Source organism: Salmo salar, chromosome ssa25 (genome assembly GCF_905237065.1).
Source record: "Salmo salar chromosome ssa25, Ssal_v3.1, whole genome shotgun sequence".
Classification (NCBI taxonomy): domain Eukaryota; kingdom Metazoa; phylum Chordata; class Actinopteri; order Salmoniformes; family Salmonidae; genus Salmo; species Salmo salar.
The window spans coordinates 33,465,479-33,480,486 of record NC_059466.1 but is presented as its reverse complement, the minus strand read 5'-3'; the positions used below and the strand labels follow the sequence as shown (position 1 = coordinate 33,480,486).

General features: G+C 47.1%; 1 protein-coding gene across 3 annotated transcripts in view; it reads right to left on the bottom strand.

Annotated features, from left to right (window-relative positions):
* Nucleotides 1-950: 950 nt before the first annotated feature.
* Nucleotides 951-15,008, bottom strand: part of LOC106586632 (protein dopey-2) — a 42,801-nt gene continuing 28,743 nt past the window's right edge. For all 3 annotated transcript variants that reach the window (XM_014174123.2, XM_014174125.2, XM_014174124.2), the window contains 18 exons: nucleotides 14,711-14,901; nucleotides 12,921-14,608; nucleotides 12,593-12,784; nucleotides 12,281-12,403; nucleotides 11,979-12,113; nucleotides 11,733-11,788; nucleotides 11,395-11,499; nucleotides 6,600-6,666; nucleotides 6,204-6,360; nucleotides 4,938-5,020; nucleotides 4,589-4,848; nucleotides 4,403-4,464; nucleotides 4,198-4,326; nucleotides 3,698-3,834; nucleotides 2,824-2,879; nucleotides 2,521-2,661; nucleotides 2,282-2,414; nucleotides 951-2,154 (listed from right to left, as the gene is read on the bottom strand). In XM_014174123.2, coding sequence (XP_014029598.1) covers nucleotides 1,912-2,154; nucleotides 2,282-2,414; nucleotides 2,521-2,661; nucleotides 2,824-2,879; nucleotides 3,698-3,834; nucleotides 4,198-4,326; nucleotides 4,403-4,464; nucleotides 4,589-4,848; nucleotides 4,938-5,020; nucleotides 6,204-6,360; nucleotides 6,600-6,666; nucleotides 11,395-11,499; nucleotides 11,733-11,788; nucleotides 11,979-12,113; nucleotides 12,281-12,403; nucleotides 12,593-12,784; nucleotides 12,921-14,608; nucleotides 14,711-14,901 — 3,958 coding nt within the window. In that variant the 3' untranslated portion in view covers nucleotides 951-1,911. The remainder of the gene's footprint in view (nucleotides 2,155-2,281; nucleotides 2,415-2,520; nucleotides 2,662-2,823; nucleotides 2,880-3,697; nucleotides 3,835-4,197; nucleotides 4,327-4,402; nucleotides 4,465-4,588; nucleotides 4,849-4,937; nucleotides 5,021-6,203; nucleotides 6,361-6,599; nucleotides 6,667-11,394; nucleotides 11,500-11,732; nucleotides 11,789-11,978; nucleotides 12,114-12,280; nucleotides 12,404-12,592; nucleotides 12,785-12,920; nucleotides 14,609-14,710; nucleotides 14,902-15,008) is intronic.

Genomic DNA, 15,008 nt, shown 5'->3' with positions numbered 1-15,008 from the left:
AAAACATTTCCATACAAACAACAGCTGTTAGATAGCAATATGAGGTTGCTATTATTACTATCTGACATAACTACAGGCTAGAGCTGACCTGGCTGCGGTAGCTACTACTAGATAGCATAGCTTATTCATTCACCTCAGTCAAGACAGGATGAAACGTTAGCTAACGTTGCATGTCAGTTGCAATACTAGCTCAGCACTGTGAATAAACACTAGTTTCATTTTTTTCTGTTAAGTTAAACAGCAGTTACCTTGCCAGCAACATCAGTCAACTAATCAACACAATCAATGGGGGCCCCGAAAGGTCAGGGCTCCTGGGCACGTGCCCTGCATGCCTAGTCGACATGCAAGTTTAGATAGCTGGCTAAACTAAATACCATTTGAAAAATTGTTAGCTGGCATGGCTAATTGAGTGACTGCAAGTGACCGACATAAGAAATACACTGCTGATGCTCAACCAAATTTGGAAATTTCACCAGGTGTATTCTACTATTCTTACTGTCAAAAGTAAGTTGAGACCCTGACTGAGTTACAAAACAAACATATTTTTGGTGGGTTGGAGGCCCTAAGCGAACGCTTATGTCGCTTATGCCTTGAACCGGCCATGATAAGAGTATTGCCATACTCTGCCTACTTCCATAATCACTTTATTATATAATTATTAGCGTGCATGTAAACTTACTCAAACCAAGATGGCAAAAAAACTAACATTTGAGAGAACCAAACCCATTGCACAATTTCTGAGCGAATATTGCATTAACGGCCTCCTTTCCAGACCAGTGTGGTTAAAGCTGTTCCTGCGCTGTAAGTCACGTGGGCCTCGTCAACCAGGCTACTTGCATCTACCCAGAACACAATGCCTGCCTCCCCAGATGAAGTTATAACACCTGCATACTTATGTTATTGACTCTTAATGTTATGTCTCTAAGATTATCAAGCAAACATACACAATATACATCTTGAGCTCCATTTATTGAATCATTTTTTAATATTGGTTTTTATTTACAGACCATGATATATTCATTCTGATATTAAAAAGTTAGAATTTTCAGGAGGCCAGACATTCACATAATTTAGTTAAGCATTCACATGTGTAGAATAAAACGATGAGTGCTAAGTCCAAACATTTCCCAGAACACTTAAAAACAGACAAAAGTCAGAGTTCCCTTGAATAAAATACCAAATTGACACGCATGTTATTTTATTATATATCTAGAGGTTTTGCCATGTACACAAATCACATTCAATAATTTACCCTCAAATAAAACTGCAACATCATGAGTGATGACAAGCAGAGCTTTTTAAACATTTAAAACCAAACATCCTGTACTAAGAGCCTTAGAGTTCCCATAGTCACTGACCAGCAGGTATACTAACCTACTCCCGTCTCATTGGAATACATTACAGTCTGACAGTCAGACAGACACAACTTGCTAATAGGAGGGAGCAGGTTTATGGAAAGCTTTGTAGAGCGATGGAATGGAATCAGTAGTCAGTACTGCTGTCATTCCCTTTGTTACAGTGGTACTTCTTTTACAACCAGTACCACCTCTAAAAGCTACTGTAGCTAGCATCAGTATTACTTTTACTTTAAGTCAGCACATTCAGTCTTGTACTCAGAGAGCCCAATAACTACGACTCCGTTCCAGTTTGTGTCAGTTAATTGTAGATTATTTTAGAGTACCGGTATCTCAAATATAGAATATCCTATATAGACATGGAGTGTTCAGACTCAACCAAGTAAAGTAAACAATTCAACATTCAAAAGAACATCCCAAAAGATTGCCATTTAGCTGGCATACGCCTATAATAAAACATTGCTTTCAGCAGTTGTGGCCATTCTACAACATTCAATTGCTATAGTTCCAGTTCTCATTTCCTCAGCGTTCTAAGCTCTTGAACCTTGTTGGAGATCTAACTCTCCATGGAGTCCAGGAACTCTCCCTCAGTGATGTGCTCCAGTCGCTTCAGGACTTGGTGGGCGCTGGCTGTGGGGTAGTCTGCCACAGGGTAGTCTGCAGGGCTGCTGGGTGATGTACCCTGGAAGGAACAGCAGAGTGTATGGAGGAAGGGAACCAGCTGGGTGATGGAGGAGAGAGAGCGACGGGTGAGGAGGGGGAACTCCAGACGCTCCGTAGACGACTCGTCACTCAGCGCCTGGAATTATAGGACATAACATCAACAGAATGAGATGAGCAGATCGCACGATTGAGTCATGTTGTTATCATGGTGACTATAAGGACATGAGTTATCTTGCTCTATAGTGGTGTTTGCGTTCTCTTACCCCGTAGCGTTGGTGTAGAGCCTCTAGTACTTTGACAACATGGGGTTTGCACTCCTGCTCTTCCTCCAGGAGACCATTCTCTGGGCCACTGTAGCGGCTCATATCCACCTCTGGAACAAAGGCCCAGCGATACCTTGACACACACGCACACAGAATGAGCAGAGAACATTTAATTGTAATCATGCTAAGCACAGCCTATATAGATGCTAAGCTGATATTAAGCAGGGTGAGGCTCTCACATCTGAAAGAGGGGCATCTTCTCTGGGGGGAAGGCCAGGGCAGTGTCCAGGAACTTGCAGGCAGACATGTACATGTCCAACTCTGGCTGGGGGAATGTCAATGGCCCATTCCCCATGGACCCACGTACCACTTTAGTCAGCCTGACAGAGAGAGGAAAAGAGGAGGGAGAACAAAGAAAAGGGCATTAGACAACATATTGAAACATGGTGGTGATAGTTACATGAGAGACTGTCTCCTACATATTAGATAGATGGACAGATACAGTGATGCGTCTACAGTAGACTGAGTGATCATGGACTCACTTCGACACCTCTTTTTCTTCCGACAAGGCTTTCTCCAGACGAACAAATGTGTGAATCTGACAAACAAAGATCAAAGACACCATTAGAAGACAAACACTACCAAAGACTTTTTTGACATGCCACCTCCCTGCTGAAAACAATGTACATAGCTACGGTGTATACATGCATTGAAATGAGAAAATTAGGGCTGTGATGATATTTTCCATGGCAAAAAATAAAACTCGAAGCAGACAAAACTCTTTGGTCGTTTAAAAACCTGCTGTATGTAAAATATTGTGTGATATTGTAACGCCCTGGCCATAGAGAGGGGTTTTTGTTCTTTATTTTGGTTAGGCCAGGGTGTTACATTGGGTGGGCGTTCTATGTTCTTTTTTTCTAGGTTGGTTTGTTTTGTTGATTTTGGCCGTGTGGCTTCCAATCAGGCACAGCTGTAGTTTGTTGTTGCTGATTGGGAGTCACACATAAGTAGCCTGTTTTTCCTTTGGGTTTTTGTGGGTGATTGTTTCTGTCTAGTGTTTTCTGTTGAGTTTTTCCTGACAGGATTGTTTTGCTGACTTTGGTTTATTTTTGTATAGTGTTCTCCTTTTTTCATTAAATATCAAGATGAACACACATCCTCCGCTGCACCTTGGTTTTATTACTACGACAGCCGTTACAGATATAGCTTTGAAGATAAGCAAATGTGAATGAATGACAACATAATGATGTTTGTTTCAAACACTAGGGCTGTTTTCCTAAATGAGTTAAATGCGCTTCGTGATTTGTTTCCTTGCCATGATATACTAATGAGTATCTCGATACTGGTTCCTTCCGGCCCTACAGGAAACCAACAGTGACAGGAATTGATGTCATCAGGGTGGGGGTTGTTCCTCACCAGTTCTGTGACCATAATTGGCCAGAGGGAGGTGAGGTGCTGCGGGGAGATCCGCAGCATAAGAACACGGAACGTCAGAAACATTTGGGCAGAAACGGAGGGTGTTTGACCAATACGCAGAGCCTCTGTCAGCCGCTCTGAGGGAGAGGGGAGGAGGAGAGAGGATAGGATACCCGCATTACATTATACTGTATATTAATAATGAATATTGGCCTTATAAAATGTTAATGTCACACACACTCTCATTATCTATCAAATGTGATGGTCTACACCAGTATTTCTCAATCCTGGTTCTGGGGACCCAAATGGGTGCACATTTAGTTTTTGCCCTAGCGCTCACACACTTCATTCAACTAATCAGGTCCTCATCAATCAGGTGTGTGAGTGCTAAGGCAAAAACACCCATTTGGGACCCCAGGAATGAGAAACTGGTCTACACACTTTGTCAATACGCACAATGAAATGCCCAGAATACACAGAAACACAAAAAGCACACCCACCTTGGATGAGGGGCAGGTAGAGGTGGTACTGGTCTAACTCGCCACTGAACATGGCAAAGGCCTGACGCTTCAGTAACATGGGCTTCTGCTCTGCACTGGGGAACAGCTTCAGAGAACTGCTCTGCATGCCTGCAACACACACACATGAGTTAACACACTTACAAATGCACGCACACGGATGCACACACACATCTACTCTACTTACTCATGAGATCTTTGAACATGGTCTTCTCATGGGTCAGCAGGTGGTCGATGATGGACCTCCAGCTAAAGAGACAGAGGTCAAACACAGTCATTTTCTTTGAACAATTTATTTGATAATATTGATTTGTCAATATTTACATGGCATACACACACTCAAACACAAGCACACGCACAAACAAAATCTTACTGGGGGGCACAGGAGACATCCATGGTGAAGAACAGGGGATCCATGTAGAGTTCGAAGGCCTCTTTTTTCCAGGCCCTCTTGGTGTAGGCGTACCCACTCAGATTGCTCAGGAGCTGGGCACCTGCACCGAAACTGGGCATGTTGTATGCACTGTGGTTCTTCAGGTAGGGGAAGACGTAGTACATGAGGCGAGAGATGAGAGGGACGGCTTTCTCCTTTTCATCACTGCGATACACCATGTCCAGAAGAGGGGCTAGAACCTGCAGAGGAGGAGGGTCTGTCAGAAATAGAAACCCATACATAGGCATGAGAGCAATAGGTGCACAGATCCACACACGGACACACCTACCTCTGCCAATAGCGCTAGGGCTTGTACACTGTACACAGAGGGGGCTGAGGAGGACACCATAGTGCTGGCCTGAGCTTCAGAGTCTGGAGAAACGGAGAAAAGAGAGGAAAGGAAAGGAAAGAAGGAGATGGGAACAGAAGGGAGTTGTTACTCATGAATATGTATGACTTTCTTCTCCAGTGCCTGCCCTGAGGGCCGACCCAAGGCTTAACCTCCTCAGGGTAGAAGGATCTCCATCTCATCCTTCAGCCCACATCCTGGGTGCACTGCTCCCAGTGACGCAGCAGGGCACTTAGTTCCACTACTGTGGACCGGTTGACATGGGTAACACCAGAGGAGAGGCAATTTTGTGAGAATAGTGTCCTCCTTCCTCACTGGACCACTACACTGGGGGACATACTGTCGTGAGGAAGTGCTGCGTTTCCATGGTTACAGTATAAGTCTGTGGTCTCTCTCAGTGCACTCTAATGTAGACCTGAAGAGAGTGGAGGAGAGGATGGAGAGGAGAGGAGACTGTTGGTCGAGGTGGGCCCTCTTGCTTTTCTCAACTAATGATGTGGAACGTGCATTAGGTGCCGGGGTTTGGTTGCCATGGTTACTGAGGAGCATGTCCTGAGGGTTAAGGAAAGGGGTGTCAAAACTCATTCCATGGAGGGTTTAGTGTCTGCGGGTTTTTGGTATTTCTTTTCAATTAAGACCTAGATAACCAGGTGTGGGGAGTTATTTACTAATTACTGACCTTAATTCATCAATCAAATACAAGGGAGGAGTGAAAACCCACAGACCAGCGCTTCCCAAACTCAGTCCTCGGGACCCCAGGGGGTGCATGCTTTGTTTTTTGCCCTAACACTAGACTACTTGATGATTAGTTTATTATTGGAATCAGCTGTGTAGTGCTAGGACTTAAACCAAAATGTGCACCCCTTGGGGTCCTGAGGACCGAGTTTGGGAAACCCTGCTGCAGACACTAGGCACTCCATGGAATGAGTTTGACACGTGGTTAAGGAGGTTAGCAGCTCTGACCCATTTTAAAGCCTAATGTACACCTTCCACTTCAAAATAACGTCAATTGAACATCCGCTTCCATCCGCAGCTCCTTGGAAAGTGTCCTGGAAAAGTGCAGACATGTACGGACAGGAGTAGACGTTCGATATTGCATTTTTAGAGTGGACCTAGCATATGGTGCGGAAGCACAAGGTGTAAATTAGGCTTCAGTCTGTTCCTGATTGAAGCCAGGGATGTCTCCAGGTGTGTGTGTTTGGTTACCATAGAGGTCCAGGTTCAGTTCGTTGGATGGCTCCTCGGTCTCAGGACACACCTGTGGCTGGTTCTTGACCTCCAGATTGCGGCTGAGCCAGCTGGTCTGCTCCAGAGATGACCCCGCCACCCCGCCCACCGCCTCCAGGATCTTCTGGGTCACCTCCTACAGGACATCACCATAGTAACCATCATTATCATGCATCTCACACTGTAATCTCACACTGAAGCTTAATTTAGGCCTTTCGTTTTAATGAAACGTCTAGTCCTGTCCACACCGAAGTGTGTGGACATGGGTGGACAGGAGCGGACGTTTGATATTGCATCATTTCATTCAAGCGGACCTAGCTGATGGCGTGGAAGGTGTACATTAGGCTACAGCTAGGGCTGTGCTACATGTCTTACCTGCATGTCTCTAGTGTCCTTCTTATTGTCCAGGTTGGAGAGTCGGTTTACAAAGTCATTGAGGATCCTGAAGTAGGAGAGGAGAAAGATGTCTGTACAGCTATGGATTGGTAGACTAGAGTGCAATAATATCTTGTTGATTCTGATACAGTAGCAAAGCAAAGCATGTCTATTGATGTGGGATGTACTACTTATGTTTGGACATTTACATTGTTTCAAACAACAGAGTGTGTTACGCTGGGAACAATGTCTACAGTAACAAATTACTATGACCACAGATGTATGCACGCATGACTGTAAGATCAGTTATTTGTGAATCGAGTGCTGACGTCATTTCCTGTCACAACTTGTGAACTTGTTTACGTGCTGCTGTGCGTTTTGTTGCTAGCGTTACTTTGCTACCTGCCAACTAAGTATTTTTTTAATTACCGTTTTATATTTTCATTTTTTCCCCTCGCTCAACTTTTTTCATTCAACTTTTTCACCCTGGACACTTTATCTGGACATGGTTCTACAGGACCTCCACCAGCCGAAGCTAAGTAGTAACATTAACATCATCCCTTCTAATTGCAGTCGCTGTACTCATAATATACAGGAGAACAAATCGCCTTATGGTGAGGATAGCCGTGCTGCAAGCCCAGCTTCAGACGCAATAGTTAGGCAAGGGTAATTTGCCCCATAGGCAGGGCTCTAACTCTAGCTCCACAAGGAGATAGGGTGCAGGCCAGGCAGCAGGCTGTGCCACCAATAAGTACAGATAGTAGTATAAATCCCCTCGCACAGTCCCCGCAGCCGGACAATTTTCTCATGGCTTCTGGAAGGAAATGCTGTAGGAATGCACAACTGGTGTCGCTCATTCAGCCGACAGAAACTTTCAACCGTTTCTCCCATTAAGCAACGAGTCGGAGTCAGAGGCCGAGCCTTCTCTGGTCTCTCCTCCACCCATTACGGGGTCTGAGGCGCCGAAGCCTCCCACCATTAGGTCTGACAAATTGAAAACCCTAGTCATTGGCGACTCCATTACCCGCAGTATTAGACTTAAAAAGAATCATCCAGCGATCATACACTGTTTACCAGGGGGCAGGGCTACCGACGTTAAGGCTAATCTGAAGATGGTGCTGGCTAAAACTAAAACTGGCGAGTGTAGAGAGTATAGGGATATTGTTATCCACGTCGGCACCAACGATGTTAGGATGAAACAGTCAGAGGTCACCAAGTGCAACATAGCTTCAACCTGTAAATCAGCTAGAAAGATGTATCGGCATCAATAAAAAAAAAAAAAGACTACGTTTTCGTCTTTTGAGCTTCTAGTCATGAAATCTATGCAGCTACTCAATCATGTTTATAGCTACTGTTTACAGGCCTCCTGGGCCGTATACAGTGTTCCTTTCCGAGTTCCCTGAATTCCTACCGGACCTTGCAGTCATGGCAGATAATATTCAAATTATTGGTGACTTTAACATTCACATGGAAAAGTCCACAGACCCACTCCAAAAGGCTTTCGGAGCCTTTCCTCATAATCCTGGACTATCGGACCACCATTTTATTACGTTTGCAATCGCAACAAATAATCTGCTCAGTCACCAGCCAAGGATCATCAAAAGCCTTGCTATAAATTCTTGGACAACCCAAAGATTCCTAGATGCCCTTCCAGACTTCACCTACCCAAGGATGTCAGCGTACAACAATCAGTTAACCACCTAACTGAGGAACTTAATTTAACCTTCCGTAATACCCTAGATGCAGTCGCACCCCTAAAAACATTTGTCATAAGAAACTAGCTCCCTGGTATACAGGAAATACCCGAGCCCTGAAGCAAGCTTCCAGAAAATTGGAACGGAAATGGCGCTACACCAAACTGGAAGTCTTCCGATTTAGCTTGGAAAGACAGAGCAGCAGTGAGGGTACTATCATCCAATTTTTCCATCTTAATTGATGAGAATAAGAACAATCCTAAATTTATTTTTGATAGTGTGGCAAAGCTAACTAAAAAGCAGCATTCCTCAAGAGAGGTTGTCTTTCACTTCAGCAGTGATAGATTCATGAACTTCTTTGACAAAAAGGTAATGATCATAAGAAAGCAAATTACGGACTCCTCTTTACATCTGCGTATTTCTCCAAAGCTCAGTTTTCCTGAGTCTGCACAACACTGCCAGGACCTAGGATCACCGGAGACACTCGAGTTTTTTAATACTATATCTCTTGACACATTGATGAAAATAGTCATGGCCTCTAAACCTTCAAGCTTCATACTGGACCCTATTTCAACTAAACTACTGAAAGAGCTGCTTCCTGTGCTTCGCCCTCCAATGCTGAACATAATAAACGGCTCCCTATCCACCAGATGTGTACCAAACTCACTAAAAGTGGCCGTAATAAAGCCTCTTGAAAAAGCCAAACCTTGACCAAGAAAATATATTTAAAAAAAATTGGCCTTTATCGAATCTCCCATTCCTCTCAAACATTTTAGAAAAAGCTGTTGCCCAGCAACTCACTGCCTTCCTGAAGACAAATAATGTATACGAATACTTCAGTCTGGTTTTAGACCCCATCATAGCACTGAGACCGCACTCGTGAAGGTGGTAAATTACCTTTTAATGGCATCAGACCAGACCATCTGTCCTCGTGCTCCTAGACCTTAGTGCTGCTTTTGATACCATCGATTACCACATTCTTTTGGAGAGACTGTAAACCCAAATTGGTCTACACGGACAAGTTCTGGCCTGGTTTAGATCTTATCTGTCAGAAAGATATCAGTTTCTCTCTGTGGATGGTTTTTCCTCTGACAAATCAACAGTAAATTTCAGTGTTTCTCAAGGTTCCGTTTTTAGGACCACTATTGTTTTCACTATATATTTGACCTCTTGGTGATGTCATTCAGAAACATAATGTTACCTTTCACTGCTATGCGGACGATACACAGCTGTACATTTCGATGAAACATGGTGAAGCTTCAAAATTGCCCTCCCTGGAAGCCTGTGTTTCAGACATAAGGAAGTGGGTGGCGGCAAATGTTTTACTTTTAAACTCGTACAAAACAGAGATGCTAGTTCTAGGTCCCAAGAAACAAAGACCCTGATCTCTCTTTTGACGAACATATCAAGACTATTTCCATCTACATAACATTGCAAAAATCAGAAACTTCCGGTCCAAAAATTATGCAGAAAAATTAATCCATGCTTTTGCCACTTCTAGATTAGACCACTACAATGCTCTACTTTCCGGCTACCCGGATAAAGCACTAAATAAACTTCAGTTAGTGCTAAACACGGCTGCTAGAATCTTGACTAGAACTAAAACATTTGATCACTGTTAAGGCAAGGGCTGATTTCAAGGTTTTACTGCTAACCTACAAAGCATTACATGGGCTTGCTCCCATCTATCTTTCGGAGTTGGTCCTGCCGTACATACCTACACGTACGCTACGGTCACAAGACGCAGGCCTCCTTATTGTCCCTAGATTTTCTAAGCAAACAGCTGGAGGCAGGGCTTTCTCCTTATAGAGCTCAATTTTTATGGAATGGTCTGCTGCCTATCCATGTGAGAGACGCAGACTTGGTCTTGACCTTTTAAGTCTTTATTGAAGACTCATCTCTTCAGTAGGTCCTATGACTGAGTGTAGTCTGGCCCAGGTGTGTGAAGGTGAACGGAAAGACCAGTTCCCCTCTCTTCACTGGGATTCTCTGCTTCTAACTCTATTACGGGGGCTGAGTGACTGGCTTACTGGTGCTCTTCCATGCCGTCCCTAGGAGGGGTGCGTCACTTGAGTGGGTTGAGTCACTGACGTGATCTTCCTGTCTGGGTAGGCGCCCCCCTCGGGTTTGTGCCGTGGGGGAGATCTTCGCGGGCTATACTCAGCCTTGTCTCAGGGTATTTAGTTGGTGGATTGAAGATATCCCTCTAGTGGTGTGGGGGTTGTGCTTTGGGAAAGTGGGTGGGGTTATATCCTGCTTGGATGGCCCTGTCCAGGGGTATAGTCGGACAGGGCCACAGTGTCTCCCGACCCCTCCTGTCTCAGCCTCCAGTATTTATGCTGCAATAGTTTGTGTCGGGGGGCTAGGGTCAGTCTGTTATATCTGGAGTATTTCTCCTGTCTTATCCGGTGTCTTGTCTTCCCCCTCAGCCCTAGGACCATGCCTGATGACTCCTTGCTGTCCCCAGTCCACCTGGTCGTGCTGCTGCTCCAGTTTCAACTGTTCTGCCTGCGGCTATGAAACCCTGACCTGTTCACTGGACGTGCTACCTTGTCCCGGACACACACACACACTCACACTCACACTCACTCAAACTCTGAATGATCGGCTATGAAAAGCCAACTGACATTTACTCCTGAGGTGCTGACCTGTTGCCACTCTACAACCACTGTGATTATTATTATTATTATTTGACCCTGCTGGTCATCTATGAACGTTTGAACATCTTGGCCATGTACTGTTATAATCTCTACCTGGCACAGCCAAAAGACGACTGGCCACCCCTCATAGCCTGGTTCCTCTCTAGTTCTTCCTAGGTTCCTGCCTTTCTAGGGAGTTTTTCCTAGCCACCGTGCTTCTACATCTGCATTGCTTGCTGTTTGGAGTTTTAGGCTGGGTTTCTGTATAGCACTTTGTGACATCGGCTGATGTAAAAAGGGTTTTATAAAATCATTTCATTGATTGATTAGTCGCTTCGGATAAAAAAAAAGTCTGCTAAATGGCATATGTTATGTGATCAATGACTGAGACCGATTTCTGGACATTGGACATCAAGTGAACATTTTAGTACGTGTCAGACGGATAAGAAGTTGATGACTAACCCCAGCAGCAGGAAGTGGCCGGGCGGGGCCAGGTTGAGCTGCACAGACTCTCTGAGGAGACTGAGGAGGGGCACCACGTTCTCCTGGAGCGCCTGAGCTGAAATACTACCACAGACAGACAGACAGACAGACAGACAGACAGACAGACAGACAGACAGAGACAGACAGAGACAGACAGAGACAGACAGAGACAGAGACAGAGAGACAGAGAGACAGAGAGACAGAGAGACAGAGGGGGGTGAAACATTGTTAAATAATATCACATGTAGGCAAGAACTGAAGTGTATTACTAACTACATGGCAGTGTGAATCTCTGTGTTGATGTCGTTGTTCGTTACCTCTGGGTGTAGGCATAGCTGAACTGTAGCATGGGGATGTCTACCAGGGTGGACTTCTGCCACACAGACGAAGGAGAGACAGAAGGGAGTTGCATCAACTATGACCTTCAGATGACCACTATACCATCATGTCATTTCTCTCTGGGTTTAACAGTCAATTCTTTGTGTGTGTGTGTGTGTGTGTGTGTGTGTGTGTGTGTGTGTGTGTGTGTGTGTGTGTGTGTGTGTGTGTGTGTGTGTGTGTACCTGGTCTCCTTTGATCTGGTGAGGTTTCTTTACCACCTCTTTGACCATCTGCAGGATGTTGTCTGTATGGAGCGTTCCCAGGGACTTCACCAGATCCACAATGGTCAGATGAGACTCACTGGACACAGGCAATATCTACAGAGATATGGAGAGAGGAGGAGATAACATAGAGAGAGTGGGGGCATACTTTGTGTGTCACCCTCTTGTTGTGATGGAAGGGTGTGTGTGTGTGTGTGTATGTATGTATGTATGTGTCATCCGCTTGTTGCAAAAATAAATAATAATAATTTTAAAACACTCACTTTGTTTGTGGTGTGTCTCTTGCTCCTCCGGCTGCTCCACACTGCTCCCACTGAGGCCATGAGCTGCACCCCATACTGCCCCGTCAGAGGAGTCAGAAACTCCAACACACGCTGCCTCAGGATCTACACACACACACACACACACACACACACACACACACACACACACACACACACACACACACACACACACACACACACACACACACCAGTACCATCAGAGTGACACACAAATTCACATGCAATACATATCATAGCACTACTTACTTCCCATAAGAACACACTCCCACGCAAACATAAACACAGGCATACCTTGAAGCTCCTGAAGTAGACGGATGTGGAGGCATGTCTGGTGGTCTGGGCGGAGTCTGAGCCCCTCCTCTGGGACTCCTCCCTCTTGACCACACCCCACAGCAGAGCCATACTACTGACCATGTGCGGCAGCTCCTTGATCACAGCATTGCGTGCGTTTCGGACGTCTGCAGGGTCACAGGCCACCAGGGACTGAGAGGGACAGATGGAGACATTAAACATAATTGTTTTCTGCATTCAACTCTGTGTGTCTGAGTGGGTAGCAGAGTGATCCACCTACATGTTGCCAAATCAGTAGTGTATGTGTGTGTGTGTGCGCACGACTCACCTTCTTGTTGTCCAGTAGACAGTGGTGAGTGAGTGTGGTCAGTCCCTCCAGTAGGGTGAGAGGGTAATCAGGAGCAATGTTCTCCTTCCTGCTACTCTGCGTAGCCTTCCCCCCGTCGTGATCGTACTGTTTGACCAGCTCGTCCAGGTTCCTGCAGATCTGGGTGATGAGCGGAGCCACGATGATGCCCAGCGAGCTCCCGAGGTAGGGCAGAGACGAGCACAGCAGCGCCACCCAGTGGGGGTGCATGGCATAGCCGTACTGCGGCTGCAGAGCCTGGGCTGCAGCAGACACAAACATCCCCTGGGCTGTGATGGGCTGGGTCTGGACATACTGAGCTGCCTTGATGGACTGTTGGAACAGAACCCCTGTCTGCCATTCCTGCTTCATGGCTGAGGAGGCAGGGGTAGCTACAGGTGTGTCACGGGGCTCATCGGGGTGTGGGGTTGAACCAGACCCCCCTGGCCACACGTAGTACTCCAGGACGATGAGGGCCTGTAGGAGCTTGAGCAGCTCCATCTGTAAGGGGTATTGCTCCTGCCCCCCTCCCCCTCCAAGATTCACCAGGCTCTCCTCAGACAGGCCCACCTGTTCATCGAACAGATTCAGACACCCCATGGCAGAGTCCTTCTCCACCCCTTTCTGGCTGATGTACATGGAGGCTGAGAGGGTGAGAAGGGCGTACTGCTGCACCTTACACCCGGCCAGCAGCTTGCGGATGGCCTCTGGGCCGACCCCAGCCTCCCGCTGGGTGGAGCTGTCCCTCTGACCCCGCACCACACACCCCAGCTGGGTCACCAGGCGGGTCAGCACCCCCACGCTCTTCACCTGGACCTCCCTGTTCCCCTGCAGCTCCCTGGGGCCCAGGGTGAGGTAGGACGGGTAGTGGGAATGTAGGAACCTCAGGCACAGCGATACCAGCAGCTCGATGAGCAGGGAGGGGGGAATGGAGGGTGAGGAGGTGGGCGAGAGCAGGCGTCCATGGAAACCTCTTCCGTCCTGGGCCTGCTGGTGGCGCTGGAGAAGGTTGGAGACCAGGTTGAGGTGGGCGGCTGAGCTGGTGTCCAGGGAGGTGGAGGTGAGGGCGTCCACTAGAGGGCGCTGGGCGCTGCTCCTCAACAGACTGTCCAATAGGGCCAGGCCGTGGAGCAGGCGGGGCCAGCCGCCAGGCACAGAGTACAGCAGAACATGGCGGAACAGAGAGTCAATGACTTCACGCTTCTCACGCTCCTGTTTGAGGAGCCGCGACTGAGCCATGGCTTCACGCTCCATGTCATCGTCCTCGCTCGACAGTGAATCGGACACCTGCGTGTGTTCCGATTCCACCCTCCTCAGGCAGCTGACCACACCTCCTTCCTCTACGCTACAACCATAAGTGGCGGAGCTGGAGTTCTCTGTGGAGACCTGGGCACCACTGGTGTCAGCTGACTCGGTGTGTTCGCTCTCTTCCTCCTCCTCCAGCTCATCTTCCCCCTCTGTGGCTTCGCTCTCACTGCAAGACACCCCTGTGGAGTCAGCCGCTGGATTGGTCGTCTCTGGGTCACGCTCTAGCTCCCCCCACAGGGCCTCCCGGTCCACCAGGATCATGTGACCCAGTGTACCCTCATCTGGTTGGGTGCTGGTTGCCATGGCGCCCGTGGAACCCTTGGTGGTGCTTCGACTTCTGCTGTTTAAATCTTTCAGATTACCTACAGAGAGAAAGAGGTCTACCAAAACATATACACACTAGGAGAGCAACATCCCTAAACACTCCAACAGTCACCACTTAACACTCCAGAACACACAAACACCTGCGGTTAGCTTCTGTTTGACACTCTGGATGGTGCAGCGCTGGGTGGAGGGGTGGAGCAGCAGCAGCAGAACAGGCTCCAGGATGCGGACCACGTCCTGCAGGGAGAGAGCCCTGACCAGCCAGCACTGGGCTGCAGCACTCACAGAACCATCTGGGCTGTTCAGACAGTCCACCACCACACACAGAGACCTGGGACAGAGATACACAGAGTCAGTCATAGGGAGATGAGGGACAGACACAGAATCTTAAATAGTGCTCAGAGAGAGAGAGACAGACAGACAGACAGAGACAGACAG